Consider the following 17,502-nt stretch of genomic DNA (forward strand, 5'->3'; position numbering starts at 1 on the left):
TGTGATGGGATCCCTTCCAAATGTGATTATATGTAAGAAACGGGAGACAAAATCATTTTTGTCCTGCACAAAAATGAATTATTAAAGTTTATCTGAAGCTAATATGAGGTTGGAGCAGTCTGAGTTAGTCAAACAAAGTGGGTATCTTCCAAAGTAGGTCTTTTTAGTATAAAATTCTTTGTGTTACTATTCCTAGAGGAAATTAAGTATCAAAAAGCCTAACTTTGGAAAATTTGAACTTGACTTGGCTAACTAAGACTGATGAAACCTCTTATTTTCAGGACCAGAATGTAGAGCAGGGACAAAATACAATGATCAAAAACCATTTCAATGTACACATGGGTATGTGACTACTGTTTTGAGACAGACTTAAAGAAATAATACAATCATTTGATTCATGATGTATTACATTAAATTAATTATTTACATTAATTCATGACCTCTGTATAAGCAATATATATTATATATATAAATATATATTATATTATATATATATATATTTATGTATTCATGTTTTTTAAATTTATTTACGTGCATTCAAATGTCATTGTCATTATTTTAATTAAATTTCAGTAATACAAGAAACATTAAAACACATTTAACTGACTAACCAGACCTGCTATCAGAAAATATAAAGGCACTGTATTAATAGAATTATCATATTCTATCATATTTGTTCAAAAGGTACAGGGAGAGCTTGACTCAGAATAGTGACACAGGGGCCCATTCCTGTAGCCAGCTTAATTGAACTCATTGAATATCATCTAGCAGTTACCTCGCAGAGGGCAAAATTACAGTGTAAGTGCCCATCTTGGCCATCTTCTGCATTATCCTCCAATCACCATACGCTTAGTCTGTGTGAGGCTCTGTTATAAACATTACAAGTATATTATCGAATAAGTGTTTCTCTAGGGTATTTACTGAAATATAGTACATGAAAGGGCCACCGTTTTACTGTACCTGAAGGAGAAACACAAAAGCAACAATTTACTGAGAATGATGACTGAGAAGAAGCCATAAATGACCCCACCCCAAAATTACAAAGAACATTCTGTGGCATTCTGGGCTACCTTAGGACATGGGGAATGTATCCCTGGAAACAATCACCCCTCGCCTAACCACAGGTTACTGTAGAGTTACTGGTTAGCCAGTACACCATACAGCACCATCCAGCATCTAAAGCATGTGCTACTGGTGAGCAAGACCAGCCAGAAGAGCAAGTGAGAGCACTACATGTCTCCTGGCACTGCTGATAACTGAGTGGGATGCCTCATTAAGGTCCTGATACCCTATGAATGGCTTTCCGTTCTGGTGCGGGTGCACAGACATTGATGGGAGAGTAGGTATAGAAGCCTTGAAACACTGGCGAGGCTGGACAAGTGAAACAACAACTGAAAAGTCTGCAAATCAATTTGTTTAAAGAATTAGATTTGGTTCTGGTGCAGTGATATGCCTTTCCTCAAGATATTTACACTCGACTGTATAAAATACCTAAAATACCTGAAACAAGGGAGATTGTACTGGGAACAACTGAAATTAACTCACTGGTAACTTTGAGCCTTAAAAGTCTTGAAGGTGGAAAACAAGACTGGATGAGTAGTTAAGACCGAGGATTTCTTTTGGCTTGTATTGCCCTGGTGCCTGGTAAGAGGGCTGGATCTACCGATTGAAAGTACTCTGCCATTTAATCTCTTCCTTGTTCTTTGTCTCACTCCCATTCTTGATTTCAATATTTTGGATCAGGATACTTCTAATTTTAGCATGGCAGGTCCAAACATATCAGCAACAAGGAGCAGCTAATTTCAAGGTTGACTGTAAGTGTAGTGAATGCTTAGACAACCTTTTTTCATGCTTAAATTTTGGCTGCAAATGCTGTTGAACAGAATTACCTACAGGAGGGGACAACTGTGAGTTTCATTACAGGAGACAAATGGGAGAAGTGTTTCTCCCACATTTAAGTGTGAAGGACATCTGTGGGGGTGAAGGATTAACCTTGCATTTACTGAGCTTTTATCTGCTCATACAGAGCATCTTTCCTGAGCAACGGAAATTAAATGATATGAATAGAACATAATAACAAAGAGAAAAAAAACATGGACATTATTTTTATTGTTAGATATGAAATATGAAGAAAGTATTTCTCTAGGAGAGTTGGGGTAATCTTTGGATTGCATATTGTATTAGGTGATTTTTAATCCTAGTACACGTGAGATGTTAGTCCCCACCGCCGCACTAACTGCTTCCACAAATTCCTGCTGATTTTGTACAGCCTTGCTGGTTCTCCAACAACTGTGCCATCCCATTGTGCACACATAACTCCATTTGCTATCATTTAATTTCATCAGCCCTGTATGCGGTTTTAAGTCTGTTTTTTTGCCTGACTGATTTGAGCCTAATTACACTGAACTTTATTTCTCAAAATTGACTTTGTAAAAATCCTCTTCAACTGCATCCATGATGGCAGTGTTGTTAGTCATGTGCCACTTGGCACAGCTTTATTAAGCTATTTAGGGTTTTTATGCAGAATTTTTTATAATTTATGATTCTATAGCAGATAAAACCTTTGTCACAATAACCATTAGAATTTATTATCTAAGAGTCATGAGTACCCATATCAAATTTTGTGGCAATGTGGTATCCAACACTTCCCCGTGACAAATATGCATATGTTCACAGGTGTCAGTACAGGGACAGGAATGTTAAGTTGCTAAGAAAGATGGAGACGCTCTATCTCAGACTCACACAGAAACACATATACAAATATATAAGGATTATAGTACCTCTGCCAAGCCTTTTCCTTCCTTCTGCATGAAGTAATTTTTCTTAAATTCGTAATAGGTGTTGTACTGATGCCAAGACTGCAAAAAGTCAAACCTGCAGTAGACAGAGGGAAGAACACACACTGTATAAAATGAAAAGTGAGCACTCATAAAAGATGAGCCAGAAGGTGATGAAAAGGTTCTGCAGTATCTGAAAGGAAAGTTACTGATAAGAGTTCCCAAAACCAAGCGCTGACCTGAGCAACAGATTTATTTCTGGTAAGAACACTTACCGTGGATCATTCTTGGCACGGACACTGGCCTCAAACTTTAAACCGTTCCTTGCAACGTACTCAGCCAGCTTGTCTATGACTGGCTGGATGTCAGGCGGTGGGGGAATGATGGCTGGTGCTGCTGGTGTGGAAGCTTGACCTTCAGCTTTTGAACTGTTTTTGGAAATCAAAGATGTTAAACTGAGAGAAATATTTTGAAACTGTGCCCTCTCTTCTTACTTTATGTAATAATTTCATTTAAAGTGATAATTCCTAATACGCTATACCCTGAAAAACACCCAGAGAGAGAAACACCAAGGCAAAGCAAACACTTCTAATTGAATGTTTTAGGTAAAACTTTGACAAAGCTACTCCATTTCTTTCATACTTAAACGAGGTTCTCAAATATAATTATGAACATATTTAAATCAGATGATTAATTTTTGATTAAACAAAGTACCAAAAAACTGAAATTCAACCACATATTTAGATGTCACTCAGGCCATCAAGAAGAAAATGGTATTATACATTATGTCCTACCTGGTTTCTGTTACACTTGAAGGAGCAGCAGAGCTGGGGACCTGAGAGGGGGCTGTAGTTGGTGGTGCTATGGCAATAGTTTCAGGAGGGGTGGGTGTAGTCCCCAAATGAGGCAAAGTCCCAGAAGAAGTAGGCGGAGCAGCCATTACAGCTGAAGGCATATTGTTGTAGTAAGAGGTTGCATCTATCCCTGGGGGTGGCGGGGCCAAGCAGAATGTTCCATCAGGAAGCATGTAGTATCCATAGTACATTGCTGCTGCATTTGCTATAAACAAATGAGGAATAAATCATTTCATGGAATACCTTTCAGAAATGCTTCAATTGTGCCAGATGAGGGACGATTACTGTATTTTACTTCATGTGGGACATATGGATGAATACACAGATTTGCATCAGTAGTTGGGATGTATGTGGGAAACTATTCCGCTTTGTCCATGGATGAACGGATGAAAAATATAAAATATAAATGTGTCATCTTTAACTTAATGCCTTTTCGAAATCAGTTCATCTTTTACTCACTTACTTATTCACAGTAACAGAAATTTTACGGTGGCAGTGATTACACATTTCTTTAATATTTTAAGCAAGATTACTTTTTTATTTCCATCTTTTCCACTTTCAAAATAACAAAAAAGGAAAAGGGCTCGAAACAAAACTTTTGGCATCCTGCATGGTCAGTGCTTAGTGTCACCCCCTTTAGCAAGTAATACAGCTTGTAAATGCTTTTTGTAGCAGTCTTTCATTTGTTGTTTGGGGATTTTTGCCCATTCTTCCTTGCAAAAGGCTTCTAGTTCTGTGAGATTCTTGGGCCATCTTGCCTGCACTGCTCTTTTGAGGACCATCCACAGATTTTCAATGATGTTTAGGTCAGGGGACTGTGAGGGCCATCGCAAACCGTCAGCTTACGCCTCTTGAGGTAGTCCATTGTGGATTTTGAGGTGTTTTTAGGATCATTATCCTGTTGTAGAAGCCATCCTCTTTTCATCTTTAGCCTTTTTACAGATGGTGTGATGTACGTAATTGAATCCCTTCTTTCCTCTACCAGTGAAATATGCCTTGTGCTACTAGCTGCAACACAAGCCCAAAGCATGATTGATCCACCCCCATGCTTAACAGTTGGAGAGGAGTTCTTTTCATGAAATTCTGAACCCTTTTTTCTCCAAACATAACTTTGCTCACTGTGGCCAAAAATTTCTATTTTAACTTCATCGGTCCACAGGACTTGTTTCTAAAATGCATCAGGCTTGTTTAGAGGTTCCTTTGCAGACTTCTGATGCTGAATTTCTTGGTGAGGATGCAGGCTTTTCTACTGATGGCTCTTCCATTACGGTCATATTTGCACAGGTGTTGTTGCATAGTAGAACAGTGCGCCACCACTCCAGTGTCTTCTGCAGTCAAACGGGGTTTTGATTTGCCTTTCTAGAAATCCTACAAGCAGTTGTCTCTGAAAGTTTTATGGCCCTCTAGACCTCAACTTGTCCACCATTACAAACTGAGGAAATGGCTACCTGAAAACACATTTCAAATCATTTTTATAGCCTTCCCCTGCTTTTGTGGGCATCAATTATTTTAATTTTCAGAGTGCTAGGCATCTACTTATAGGAGCACATGTTTGCTGATTGTTGGGACAAGGTTTGAGGAGTCAGAGTATTTATAAAGCTTTTGAAATTTGCATTACTTGGCCATTCCTTACAATGACTGTGAACAAGCCATAGCCCTAAAAAGCTAATTAAAATCTAAGACCTTGACAAAAGTTATCTGAGAGATCAAATCTCTTGGGGTGCCCAAACTTTTGCATAGTGCTCCTTTCCTTTTTTCCCACTCTAAACTTGTACACTAAGTGATTACATACACTAAAATAAGGGAGGAAATCCAGTATAAAAGAGGTAATGGAAACTCTTAATACCCAAGCCCTGCATTAACATCATAGGTGACGGAATAACAATGTATAAAAGACAATAGAAGGCTTCCTCATTGGACCACGCCAAGCACAGCCACATGGACGGACAAATTAGCTCCTGTTTCGGGCAACGGTGCTCATCGATAGCATTAAGCAGCTAGGACATCCGAAACCTATTTACTAACATTAACAGCCCTATGTCTGCAGAAAAGATCAGGTCAAAGGACACCCTCCACAACTGTCTCAGCTATGAATAAACTGCAGTAATGGACAAGTAAACACTCACAGGTCAGCACTGGCCAGTGACCTTGGGTTTATTTAAGCAATTGTTTCAGGGAAAGATGAACACATATACATGGAACAATTACTCATGTGGCAGTGTGATGAATACGGGGGGGGGTGGTGGATGATCATCATGAATGGATGATATGATTGTTGTATATATATGGTATGTAGTATGCAGCACACGAGCCGCATTTTTTTAATTATTATTTAATGGAAGTGCTATTGTTTTGTTTCATGCATTCTAAAGATGTCATTTTCATTCAATCTCAAAAATGCCATCTTGGATGATATATTTTTTTTGAAATATATATATTACAGCATATATATGATATGATCAAGGTATTACATTAGGCTCAACACTGTTAGGCATATTCATGTGATTTTCTAGAGTAGCTCATACTAACAGTTTATCGAGTTCTGTGGTTCATGATAGCAGTACACAAGTATCTTTGAATCTAGTGCTTATTTTGGTGTGCTGTTATACTCAGGCACATTTTCTATCATCTGAAGGAAGGTGATTGCAAATAGATATGGTAAGCTTCCAAAAGAATTGTTTTATTATTTTGAATAGACATTTAAGGCCTTATCCGTAGGATTTGAAGATTTCTGGCTTTGGCCACTCCTAGTGGTAGTGTCAAAAAAGACATTGTGGCAGAGAGCAATGATGTTTTAAATAAAGATGATAAATATGCAGAGCACTTAAGCACAGTGTCACACAAAAAGGTGTCTCAGAGATTTTTGCGTCGTATGTTATTTTACCTATATATTTTGGTATATTTATTTTATTTACTGTACCCATTTGTCAAAGCACGTAAGAGTGCAATTTTTGAGTGGGTCTATACAGTACAGTGTAAGCTTTAATTTTTAAATGCTCCCTCGTGTGAGCTTACTGAATGCCCATGAATTAACATCACAATCCTATAATATTTCAGGTATATAGAGTAAATCCTAAAAGAATTCTGAACTATCCCTATAATGTAATATGCTATTTTTTTTTAACAAAATTAAGCTACATTCAAGGGAGTAATTTGTTGTGTTTTAAATCCTTGACTAGAGATGCAGTATGTTTTGATTGTGTTATCAAATCTTCTCAGATCTAATCGAAATTTTGTCACAAAGTCACACATCTATTTAAGTCTGTCCTGACCAAGAACCCAGGTGGACTACAGAGTATGAACCTGAGAGTTGGTTCAGGTCAGGTCCTCTGGTTTTGAGAGTGTTAGGTCTGACCCAGAACACCACTAAAGTCAATATTACTTCATTGAAAGACTTGGCAAATGCCTTCACATGAATTAGAGACTATGGTCATTAATAAGTAGTGAAGAGTTGTATCAAAAAACCAGCAGTGGTCAAACACCGTAAGGAGAAAATGGTGCAAAAGGAGGAAGCCAAACACCAGTTTTCAGTGGTGAAGAGCACAAAAAATGCAGTTTTGATACCTGTACAGGAAGGGAGGCTTTACTTTTTTTTTTTTTTTTTGTTACAAATAAAACCATTTCTGTGGTAAGTGGAAGACAAGCAAGAAGAACTCTACTTCGCTGACGGAAAAAAACAGAAGGAAAAGAAAAAGTAAAGAAGGAACACAATATAATAGACCAGACTCAACGTATGATGAACACTATAAAGAGTCTTATTAAATTTCAGATGTTTTGTCTTTTTTTCTTAGAGCAAAAAAAACCAAAACCCACTATACTCACGGTCAGCAGTGTATTGCACTGGTGTGCTAGATGCAGCTGGGTCTGTCACTTCCTCTGGTTTGGTTACCATTGCTGCAGTGCCATTTCTTTCTTGTTGAGCTTTTCGTACAAGTGCTGCCAGAGGATGGTCTGGGTCCATTACTTTAAGAGGCTGCAAAACAACATGGGCTGTTTGAAAATAGTATTTCACACCATTATGTTATGTTTTGTTTGAGTAAAGGTCATTGAGACCCACTACAATCATAGCGTAGGAGACAGAACTGTTTTCCAGTAATATTGTAATAATTACTGTACACCATACATTTAAAGCTCTCTGAAGTCAGAAACCATAAAATTATTAGCAAGGATTTGAAGACAGTGCAATATTTAAGCATTACTCTACAAGTACCCTTATGCAGTAAACTTCGTCAGTGCTATACAGAGATCTACGGAATTTAACAGATAACCCCATAAAATATTTAATATGAGCCCTCAGTGTAAAATTACAGTAGCTGATTTGAAAAGGATCTCCCTCTTGATGGGAGGCAACTGTTAGAGAGCGTTCTGCTAAATTCACTCATTATGTTTCTTTAGAAAGACATGCTTCCATTGTTGCTGCTCAGTCAAAGACTAATTGCTGTCTTTACAAGTCACATGAAAGTACTTGCAAAAAAACTGTAACAGAACTGTAATAGCTTCGGAACAGGGAATAGAGTTATTATAGCAGGTAACAGACAGGGGCAATAAAAACAGGTTGTAAATATAATTAACATGACAGGCAGCAGTCGCCTACCAATTAGAACTGCAGCATTGTTACACAACATTACAATGACGAGGATGTAATAAAGACAGTTTGATGAGCAGCCTACTGTCACTGTCCAATGAAAAACACGTATTTCAAAAGTTGTTCATTTTAACTTTTTCAGATAAATTAGATTAAGATTAGATTAAGTTCCTATGCTACATTAGGCAGTTTAAAACCCCATCAGATCATTTGACAAATGTGTAAAAACTGGGCTGTTCTTAGCCAATCTAAATGTGACATTGTCAAGATGGGCAATTTTCATAGGACAGTGATGCAATGTAAATTAGCAACTTTATCAGACAGGTATAATTCCCTGCCTATTTAGATTACCTTCACCAGTTCCTCCAGGCGAGAGCTCCTCTTAGGGGCAAACAGGCTGGGATGGAGGTAGCTGCCATCCCCGTCCTCATCTGAATCATCAGAGTCGGACTCTACAGCGAGGTAGCAAAAAGAAAGAAAAAGTAATGAGTACATGTATGAACAAAAATGTTTAACATTATAATTAATGCGGATTGCTGATGTTTCTTACTGTATCCTTCTGTTCAGTTGCTCATGTATTACAGATCTGATATTTATGCATTAGTTACAATACATGATACTTCTTAATTCTGCAAAATTAATGTCAATGTGAGTACATTACAGCTATGGATTCAGTGACTGCTTTCTATAACTCACCCTGTGACTGCTCCTGCTTGTTGGCAGAGACAAGGTTATATCGACCTTCCTTCATGGCCCGCAAGATGTGTTTGTAATAAGGGTTCAGGTAATGGTCAAAACGAAGGAAGTCAAACTGGGAGTTACCAGCCTGCTTCGTTTTCAGCACTATCTCAAACTGAGCCCCCTGCTGACATACAAAGTTGGCTGTCCTCTCGATGATATTATGGGTCTTAATGGTTGCCGGCTACAAAAAACACAGTCAAAAAATGAACACAGATGTTTTACACTGAACATTTTTAATGCAGGAACTGATTCTGTGATACTTTCCTTGTTTTGGAAAAAAAACAGTTTTTAATATACAAAAATAGGAATTATTTCTTGTAGAAACACTTCTGAACCTCAGTCCATAATAGTGAGAAATAAGCATCAGTGCCATAGATAAGTGCCACATAGTGAACCTGACTGCTGTACATAACATTAAGATGCAATGCACAGTTTATGAATAGCTTCTTCATAACAAGGACACGAGCCATTTTGTCTCTGAATTATTTTCATGCCAAGCACTCTTATGTACATTGTAATGATATTAATTCAGAAAATTCACGTATGGTGGAAATCAGTGGAACAAGAAGTGGTCCATTATTCATTCATTATTGTTCCCCATCTGTGCTTTCAGTGATTAATCATTGTCATTACCTAGAGAGTACAGTGCAGCAATCTCCAAAAGAATACACATATCCCATCAACATGAAAGTCATAATAAATACCACCCTTCAAGGCACTGACCAAAAAGATGCAAGTGTACAAGCCTAACAGATCATTACTGAGTTCTAAGCTGCCAAGGACTTCCTGCCATACAAGGACCCTCCTCACTGTGATTACATAGCCATTAGGGAAATAGGGGGTGTGTAATACTTATTTTATGTTGATGTGATATACATAGAGAAAACGTCCTACCCCACACCTATAGCTCAGCAAGAGCTCAGAGTTGCCATACCAAAGACAAAAGCTAACATGTAACAGTCATAAAGCATGCCAGCAACCTGATAGTATAACGCACAGTTTACGGCCATTGTGATCGCAGTTGAATATAAAGTATAGGCAAATGCCATTACAGTAATCTTAGTTTAATAAAAAGCAAAATTCATCAAGTCATTCCCCTGCTCTTTCCCTATATCTGTCATTCTCTGCTCTAACTATCAAATAAAAGGCAATATCAAACAGAGTAAGAATATTCTTAAAAAAATAATAATGAAAAACACACTACACTGAAATTTATTCAGAGAAAAGGATATATCTTCAAAATCTAGGGAAAAGAGACTGATATTATATGCATATTGTGTACTACAGCTAGGTTATGCTCTGTATTTATGCACAAAGGTGTTTTGGCTGTTTTATACCCAGCAGGGTATATACTGAATATTCACACAAACCACAACAACATTAAAGTTTGTCTTTCTTCTCATTCATAAGAAAGTGGCAGCTGAAGGGGGTCACAGAGGGTTCTTGTTGCGTACTGGCCTGGTCCTGAGGGAAGACTGTCTGACACAACACCGCAAGATACAACAAAGCAACAGCAATGCATTTAAATATTTCCGCCTATTACTACTCGCCAGTTATTATCATTGGATGTTAAGTCGATGTGAAGCGTTAACATTCAGACAAAACAAGCAATTTGAGGATGGGAACAATGATGGGCATTCTATTGTCTGACCAGCTACATTCTCCCAGTCTACAGTTGAGACGGGCGTGATCACAAGTGGCCAATATGAGAATGTGTGACACTGGGAACTTTTACACAACATCTACACATGAAAGGTTTCACAAAGGAAGTTTTTAGTAAAGACTTTGTGTTGGATTGCATATTGATGTTTCTGTCAGCTGTGTCAACCCACTCTACATATGCCTGTTGTGTATACGCACTCTGTATACAAGCAGAGTCGGGTATCAACATCAGTAAGCCAGCAGGACATTTAATACTCACCAGTTCCACATCAGGAGGGATAGCCAACCCAGGGGGAGCAATGAATGGTTCCTCACTCTCCTCGGGCTCTGCCTCTTCTATGCATTTGATGAGATAGTAGGAGAAAATGAATGAGATCAATTCTTTGTTTTTCATTTGTCACAAAAAACTAAATATACCCTGCTGGATATACACCCCATTGAGCAGTAACGCAAGATTAATTTTTAGCTCCTAAAATATTTTAAATGTGGGAAAACCACAACCCCTATTACTTCCTCCCCACTACACAAATATAACAAAGTAAAATATTACAGTCTTCATCCTCTATCTTCCCCTGAATACAGATCAGGTGGAAACTGGCTTAACATTTTTAATGTTGTACTGTAGGGACTTTGCACAGTGATGAAGGGGACAGGCCCATAATTCAAGACTCAGCATCTATGGGAAGAAAAAGCCATCCTGCCATTCCTACAGTTTCCACTTGGCACTTGGTTTGTCACGTAACCTATACCATGCGTACAATTTTAAAATCAGCTATTTGGTCGAGCCTCAAAGCTACACAGCACCCGTGTGTTCACATCTTATGTCAAGTCTCATTTCCAACTTAGTAATCATATTATGGCCTTGCAAACAATGCCCCTATTTTGAAAGAATTTCTAAGTCATTCTCTTAATCATTACCTCAGTTATAAAAAAAAAGGATTCTTGTCGTGGCACACTAGGTTTGAATAATGCTGCTAATTTAAAAATGATTAATAATGTAAAATAAAAAAAAAATTCTAAAAATGGATGTACTCTCACTGGTTAAAGGTAGTCCAGCATCGATTCCATTTATCCTGTGACAAAGTAACAAACTGTTTCTCTATTCAAAGCTGAAGTATGGCCACACATTGACTCGGCAGCTCCATACAGGGAGACAAGAAGGCAGTCTGCAGTCTACAGTCAGTAGTCCCAAACAGGTAGAAATATGTTGAATTCAGGTATTTCAGCGAAGGTGAAGTGTGTACATTTAAATAAATTCAGCTAATAGAAATACTGCATGTTCAAATTAAGTTCCTTATTTTGACAGGACATGAAACTAATGGCTATATTATGAAATGACTGAGTAATAATTAGTGTGGGGTTTTGTAGGGAGGTTAACAATAAGACCTAGAGTTATCATGTTTTAACGGACTGCAGATAATAAAATCATATTGCAATTAAACCTCTGGCTTATTTGTCTTTCAGCCAGGTGCTAATAATAGTTATCATCATTTGATTTATATTCTGATCATGTGTCTTCATATCTGTATTTGTATTTTTGATAATGTCACATTTTTGATAAGTCTTTAAAGTAGGGAAGGCAAAGACATGACAACAAAGAAAAAAAATATAAAACTGTAATAGAGATTCAATTAAAACTGGCTCAAAATGTTAATGGCCAGTGTGATGTGACCCTTAATGGCTTTTCTCCCAAAAAGCTTTGGCAAATGTATTCATACCCTTGACTAAGCTCAACCCACCACAAGCAACGTGTCATAGACAGAAGGGATATGTCAAAGATTCTGGATTTCCATGCACTCTTTAAACGCACAATTTAATGTGATTACTTTGAATAACCAGAAGTCCTGTAGGCTGTGTGGTAGCCTACAAGAAACACATTGGTGCCACAGTGTAGGTGCCGGACAATAAAGAGACTTCAATGAATTTTCAAAGCACTACTCCGCAAGTTCCTGTCCTTTGCAGTGGTAGCTCTACCATTAAAAGTTGTGCTGTGTGATTTGCTACCTTGTACGTTTATTCTCAAGTAAATCCAATTGACTGAACAACTCCATAAGCATGTGAGTGTTACTAACTCTGCAAAGTTTGTGAGTGATGTGAATTCTTACCAGGTTCCTTGTTAGCATCCTCCTCCTCCGTGGGCTGGGAGGGGTCATAGTAGTCAGCGCTGTATTTGAAGGCCACTGCATTGTAGGAGCCTTCATCAGCCAGAGCCTCACTCAGACGTTTGTACTCCTCCTCTGTGGAAAACAAGAAAACACGCAAGGGAGAACAATTTACAACAGTGTTGAGGATCACTTTCATCAGACTGCACAAACCTTGCACAGACTTAGATTTTTTTTTTGGTGAAGTTCTGGATAACATCAAACTATTAATAATACTGCATTTATTATACTAACCCTATCATGTCACAAGTTGGCACTGAATGCTTAATGACATTATATGAGTACTATTTGATCATTCTGATACGTAGTATTTCATAAGGCCAAAGTTCTTGAATGGTTATTTTTTCCAATAATAATTCCAATAACAACTGATGATAGTGATTATATATTAATAAGAATAATGTTATTGATGCAATAAATAAAGAGTGCATGTGACTGAGAAATTCTATCCTAAATTACCAGTATTGCATGTCATTTTACAAGCTTTACAACTTATCAACAGAAAAAAGACCACAAAACACAAAAAGAGAACTTACTTATTGGATGCGAGACAAATATACATAGTTAGCTGGCCCCAGACACCAGCAATTTTAAATTGAAATTCATGGCAAACTCTATCTTTATTAAAGAAGCAAGGGCAAAATTCCCACTAAAACTATCAATATTTCTTATGCTTTCCTGCTGTCCCTTCACTGGACAGATGGGTAATAGCCCGAGTGAATAGGGTCAGGCCTCTAAATTCAAGGGCAAACCAGCCCGAGGGATGAACCTACTGCAGTGAGTATGTGAGTGTGTGTGTGACACATATCATTAGCCGGCTCATTCTGTCCTGTCAGTTTGGTCATAACACGCCATATTTTACCTAAAACTGTGGCTTATTAATTCAATTACGGTTATTAAGTCTGTCTTTCAGAAGGGTGCTTTGTCATCAAAACAGCTTGTTTCATTATAATGTAAAATGACTGAGATGCAAGAATCCCAGTTGAGTTGAAACTGATTTCCATAGAAATGGTAGATCTTGAGCTCAGAGTCAAAGCCAGTCCTTTTGAAAGAGATGGAAAGCTGAAAATGCCTTAGAAGGAGATATCACTTTGGAAAATCAGATTTTCTTAAGAAGCCAAGACTGAAGTACATGGCAGCTGTAAGAATAGCCACTTTTCTATTCGTACAGAGAGGATTTTCATATTAGCCAAAGTGTTAAAAGAGGACGCAGACCTGAGATTAAAAATTATCTGGACACTAATTCAAACAGTGACAGCCTAAGAAGAGGGTTAACATTTTTACTCTCAAACAGCAAGTCATCACTGACAAGGGCTCAAACAATAACTTCAGGAATTCAAGTATTGGTGTAAAGAGACATTAGTGAGAAAAGCAGTAAGAAACTCTACAAAGTGTCAACATTTTTGGCAGGATTTCAGTTTGACAGCTATCATGCTACTGTCCCATGATGGCAGTCTTTGTGTTTAGCTGTGGCTTGCCCTGAAACCTTGGCTACCACAAAGTAACAGCTAGCTGGAAGGACCAGTGTATGCCAGTAAAATACAAGGGTTAGGACTGCTGCTGATGGACATTAATATCTGTAAGTGGAACACGAGTGTCAAGCCATTTGTAAGTGTCATTATGCCAGTAAGAAAGCAGTGACGTATCCCCAAATTTACCGCCATATGCCAATAAAACTGTTCCAACCAGAAGTCCTTCCTACTGTTTACTTGAATGGTTTGAATGGTAAATAAATAATATTAATTAATATTATTTCAAAATTTTGTATATAAACAACAGCAACTGTTCATTTGAAAAAGACATGACCTATTTAATTTCTCTCACATTTGCTTATTTACCTGTTTTTGGATTTCAGACTTTGGTCATGGGAGTTACACAGCCATAGCATGTATGTGGGTAACAAAGTCATCTTATGTCTTGTTTAAAATACATACAATGTGTTTATAGTTTGTCATGAGTTTGCTGTGTCTCATTACACTATCACGTCGTAGGATGATGGGGTAGGCGATGGCAATAATTCCAATAGGATTACTATATCTACTGCTGGCTAGCTGTTTGCCTTCATTAAGTGTTACACACCAAATTAAAGTTAATATTAAGTTCATTATCATTCTGCATAAACCCACTATGGGCAGATACACATTTAGATATGCTATACGTGTATCTATTAAAATGTTTGGTTGGATTGGTCCGATTGCCCAGTGTCAGAACTGGCACCCTGCCCACCTTGTCTAGCCTCTTCTTCCAACAGGTCAGTGTGCAGAGCCAGATACCTCTCCTCATCACACAGCGCCTCAATCCTCGCCTCCTCCTCTGACAGCTGGTAGGATGTATTCCATGACCCGCTGTCATACTCTGAAAGGTCATGTAAGTGACCACGCCCATCGTATCTGTTGAATGATAAAAAGGATTAGAAAGAAGGGATTCGACAAGGCTTTTTATGCACAACATGGACCTACTTACCAAGGAAAGAAGACCTAAAACCCAAAATTTACAACATCAAAAATGTTCTACCTCTAGTCTGTAATGAGGGAGTATACTTTTAAAATACTAGAAGTTGTGATAAATTCTCATAATACTGACAACACAATATTGCCCTACTTAAGTCCTTGGGCTTAATTGTCAATAGTGCTCTTAAGATACCTAGCAAGCTTTCTGCTGCTATTCCCTTCCTGGACAAGTCTTACAAACCAACAACCTTACATCAAATGAAAAAAAACAAAAGAAAAACAAACAAAGCAACTCGCCTCTTACCTTATAGGGTTCAATTCCCCCTGTAACACTCATCATTACTTCTACATCTGCAAAGATAGTTACATTCACACAAACCCAAGTACATAAATACCTATCCGTAAGAACCCAAATGGACGACATTTTCCAGGGTTCGTCCCTCTACGCCACTTCTCAGTTGCAGTTTCTTCATGAAGACAAAGAAATGGGGTGCTGTGGTTGGCATTCGGGGTTTGGCAGGACCCCTTAGCCTACCTTGCTGGGGAAAAAACTGGGTTATGTGATAAAGACACACATACAAAAGCTGTACAAATGAAACACAAGTTGGGTCACTGCAGATCAAGGTGATTCAAAAGGACAAATGCACTCTTTTAAGGTTAGAGTAATTTATTACGTGTTCTGCATGGAGGTGGTACCAATACTCCATCACCCACAGCAGTATTTTGCAGAAAGGCTGAAATCGCCTTTAAATCTTTTGTTAGTTAGTCAAACTTGAGTTTTACATTGACATTGTGATATTTTGAATCACCTTAACTGCAATAACTTTAGTTTTGGTTAGAATTTGCTCTGGCCTTGTGCATATCAGCACAGCATAACAAGATCCCAGGTCATCTGCTTTGTGTACACACTGGTGTACACTAGCAAAACTGGATTTGAAAAGGACATAAGGAATGAAACATCACCTGTGTTGTACTCAATTCTTAAAGCCATATTTTTCAACTACAAAGTGTGAATGAGTGAAAGTTTCCAGAGGAAATTCTCCCAACATGCCAAGATGCAAAGGCCACCTCAAAGCTAACCTATGTTATCTTTAGGGTTATTGAATTTAAATATCTTTGCGTTTGTCTCTAAAACACACTCAGTTGCCAGTTTAGGAGGTATCTAACTCAAACTAATACATTTTAAACCAATGTTTGGAAATTGGTATCAATTTTGTTATATTAGACTGCATTAGTTTTAGGCTAGTGTGCCTAATAAAGTGGCAACTGAGTGTTAAATTGATAGTACAGCATCATGGCTAATGTTAGCGAAGACTTGCTAGCATTTGCATCTGCGCATGTAATTCTATAAACTTCAAATACCATTTATTGTCATTTCGGGGCATCCGAGGACAAGTTAGCAGGCAAGAAATATAACATTCGCCGACAGTTGCAGGTATTCCCAAGCTTCTGCAAGATAAACTCCCAAGTGGTCCCTTGCATTTTGAAACAGGCTAACGGACAGGATAGATGGTTAGCATAATGTTTCGGTCTAAGTTTGTTCAACCGACCTATCAATCATGATGCTCTTGTCCCCCATCCATGGGATAAGATGTTTTCCATGTTCGTGGTAAAGAGCCCTTTCGTCGTCTCGAAACAGTTTGCAGGCATAGCCGAACACCAAGAGGTCGGCGTATTTATCACTGTCACTCACATCCTTCTTCACCGGTTTGTTGTTGTGGTCTTTCTTTGCCGCTCCGCGCCGATACATCTCCCAGTTAGTCGTGAAATAAATTAACTTGCAAGACAGAATAGTAATGATGGTACAGTGATGGGTTGAAAACCAAATAGCTTGTAGATGGTCCAAATGTAACGATAATCCGTGATGTTATCCTCAAAAACAAAATTCTACATGCCAACGGTCGCCATGTTGGAAAGCAAGAAGATGCAGCTGCGTTTCCGGTCAGCACTTGCGACAATTTCTCTGCCTTACTAAAACTCACTACAGTCTGTAATATTTAAACTTACAAATATTTATTAATTTTATTCAACTGTGTGTTTCTAGTTCGAAATAGAGATTTTGTTTATGAGTCGTATATGATTTCGGCCAATGTTTTCATATTTCGAATGTGCTGGTGGTGAATGGCCCTAACTGTGACACTATGCTGTTGCAGCAAAACTGGACTGTCCTGTAGCCCACATTTAAGTGAATGTAAGGCTTCATTAAATGTGATTATCAGTAGCACGAGGAGTATTATGGGTCAAAGACCAGTACATTTAGGTTTGAAACAT

The 17,502-nt window shown here is 38.0% G+C and overlaps 1 protein-coding gene across 1 annotated transcript in view; it reads right to left on the reverse strand.

Moving 5' to 3' along the window:
• The window catches only part of LOC120806402 (splicing factor SWAP), a 48,085-nt gene extending 30,925 nt beyond the window's left edge, over nt 1-17,160 (reverse strand). The window contains exons 1-10 of the mRNA XM_040157551.1: nt 16,782-17,160; nt 15,008-15,171; nt 12,725-12,856; nt 10,879-10,955; nt 8,913-9,138; nt 8,568-8,668; nt 7,454-7,604; nt 3,572-3,836; nt 3,053-3,205; nt 2,781-2,874 (exon numbers count right to left, since the gene is read on the reverse strand). Coding sequence (XP_040013485.1) covers nt 2,781-2,874; nt 3,053-3,205; nt 3,572-3,836; nt 7,454-7,604; nt 8,568-8,668; nt 8,913-9,138; nt 10,879-10,955; nt 12,725-12,856; nt 15,008-15,171; nt 16,782-16,981 — 1,563 coding nt within the window. The 5' untranslated portion in view covers nt 16,982-17,160. The remainder of the gene's footprint in view (nt 1-2,780; nt 2,875-3,052; nt 3,206-3,571; nt 3,837-7,453; nt 7,605-8,567; nt 8,669-8,912; nt 9,139-10,878; nt 10,956-12,724; nt 12,857-15,007; nt 15,172-16,781) is intronic.
• Nucleotides 17,161-17,502: the final 342 nt, after the last annotated feature.

The sequence above is a fragment of the Xiphias gladius genome, chromosome 20 (genome assembly GCF_016859285.1).
Source record: "Xiphias gladius isolate SHS-SW01 ecotype Sanya breed wild chromosome 20, ASM1685928v1, whole genome shotgun sequence".
Classification (NCBI taxonomy): domain Eukaryota; kingdom Metazoa; phylum Chordata; class Actinopteri; order Istiophoriformes; family Xiphiidae; genus Xiphias; species Xiphias gladius.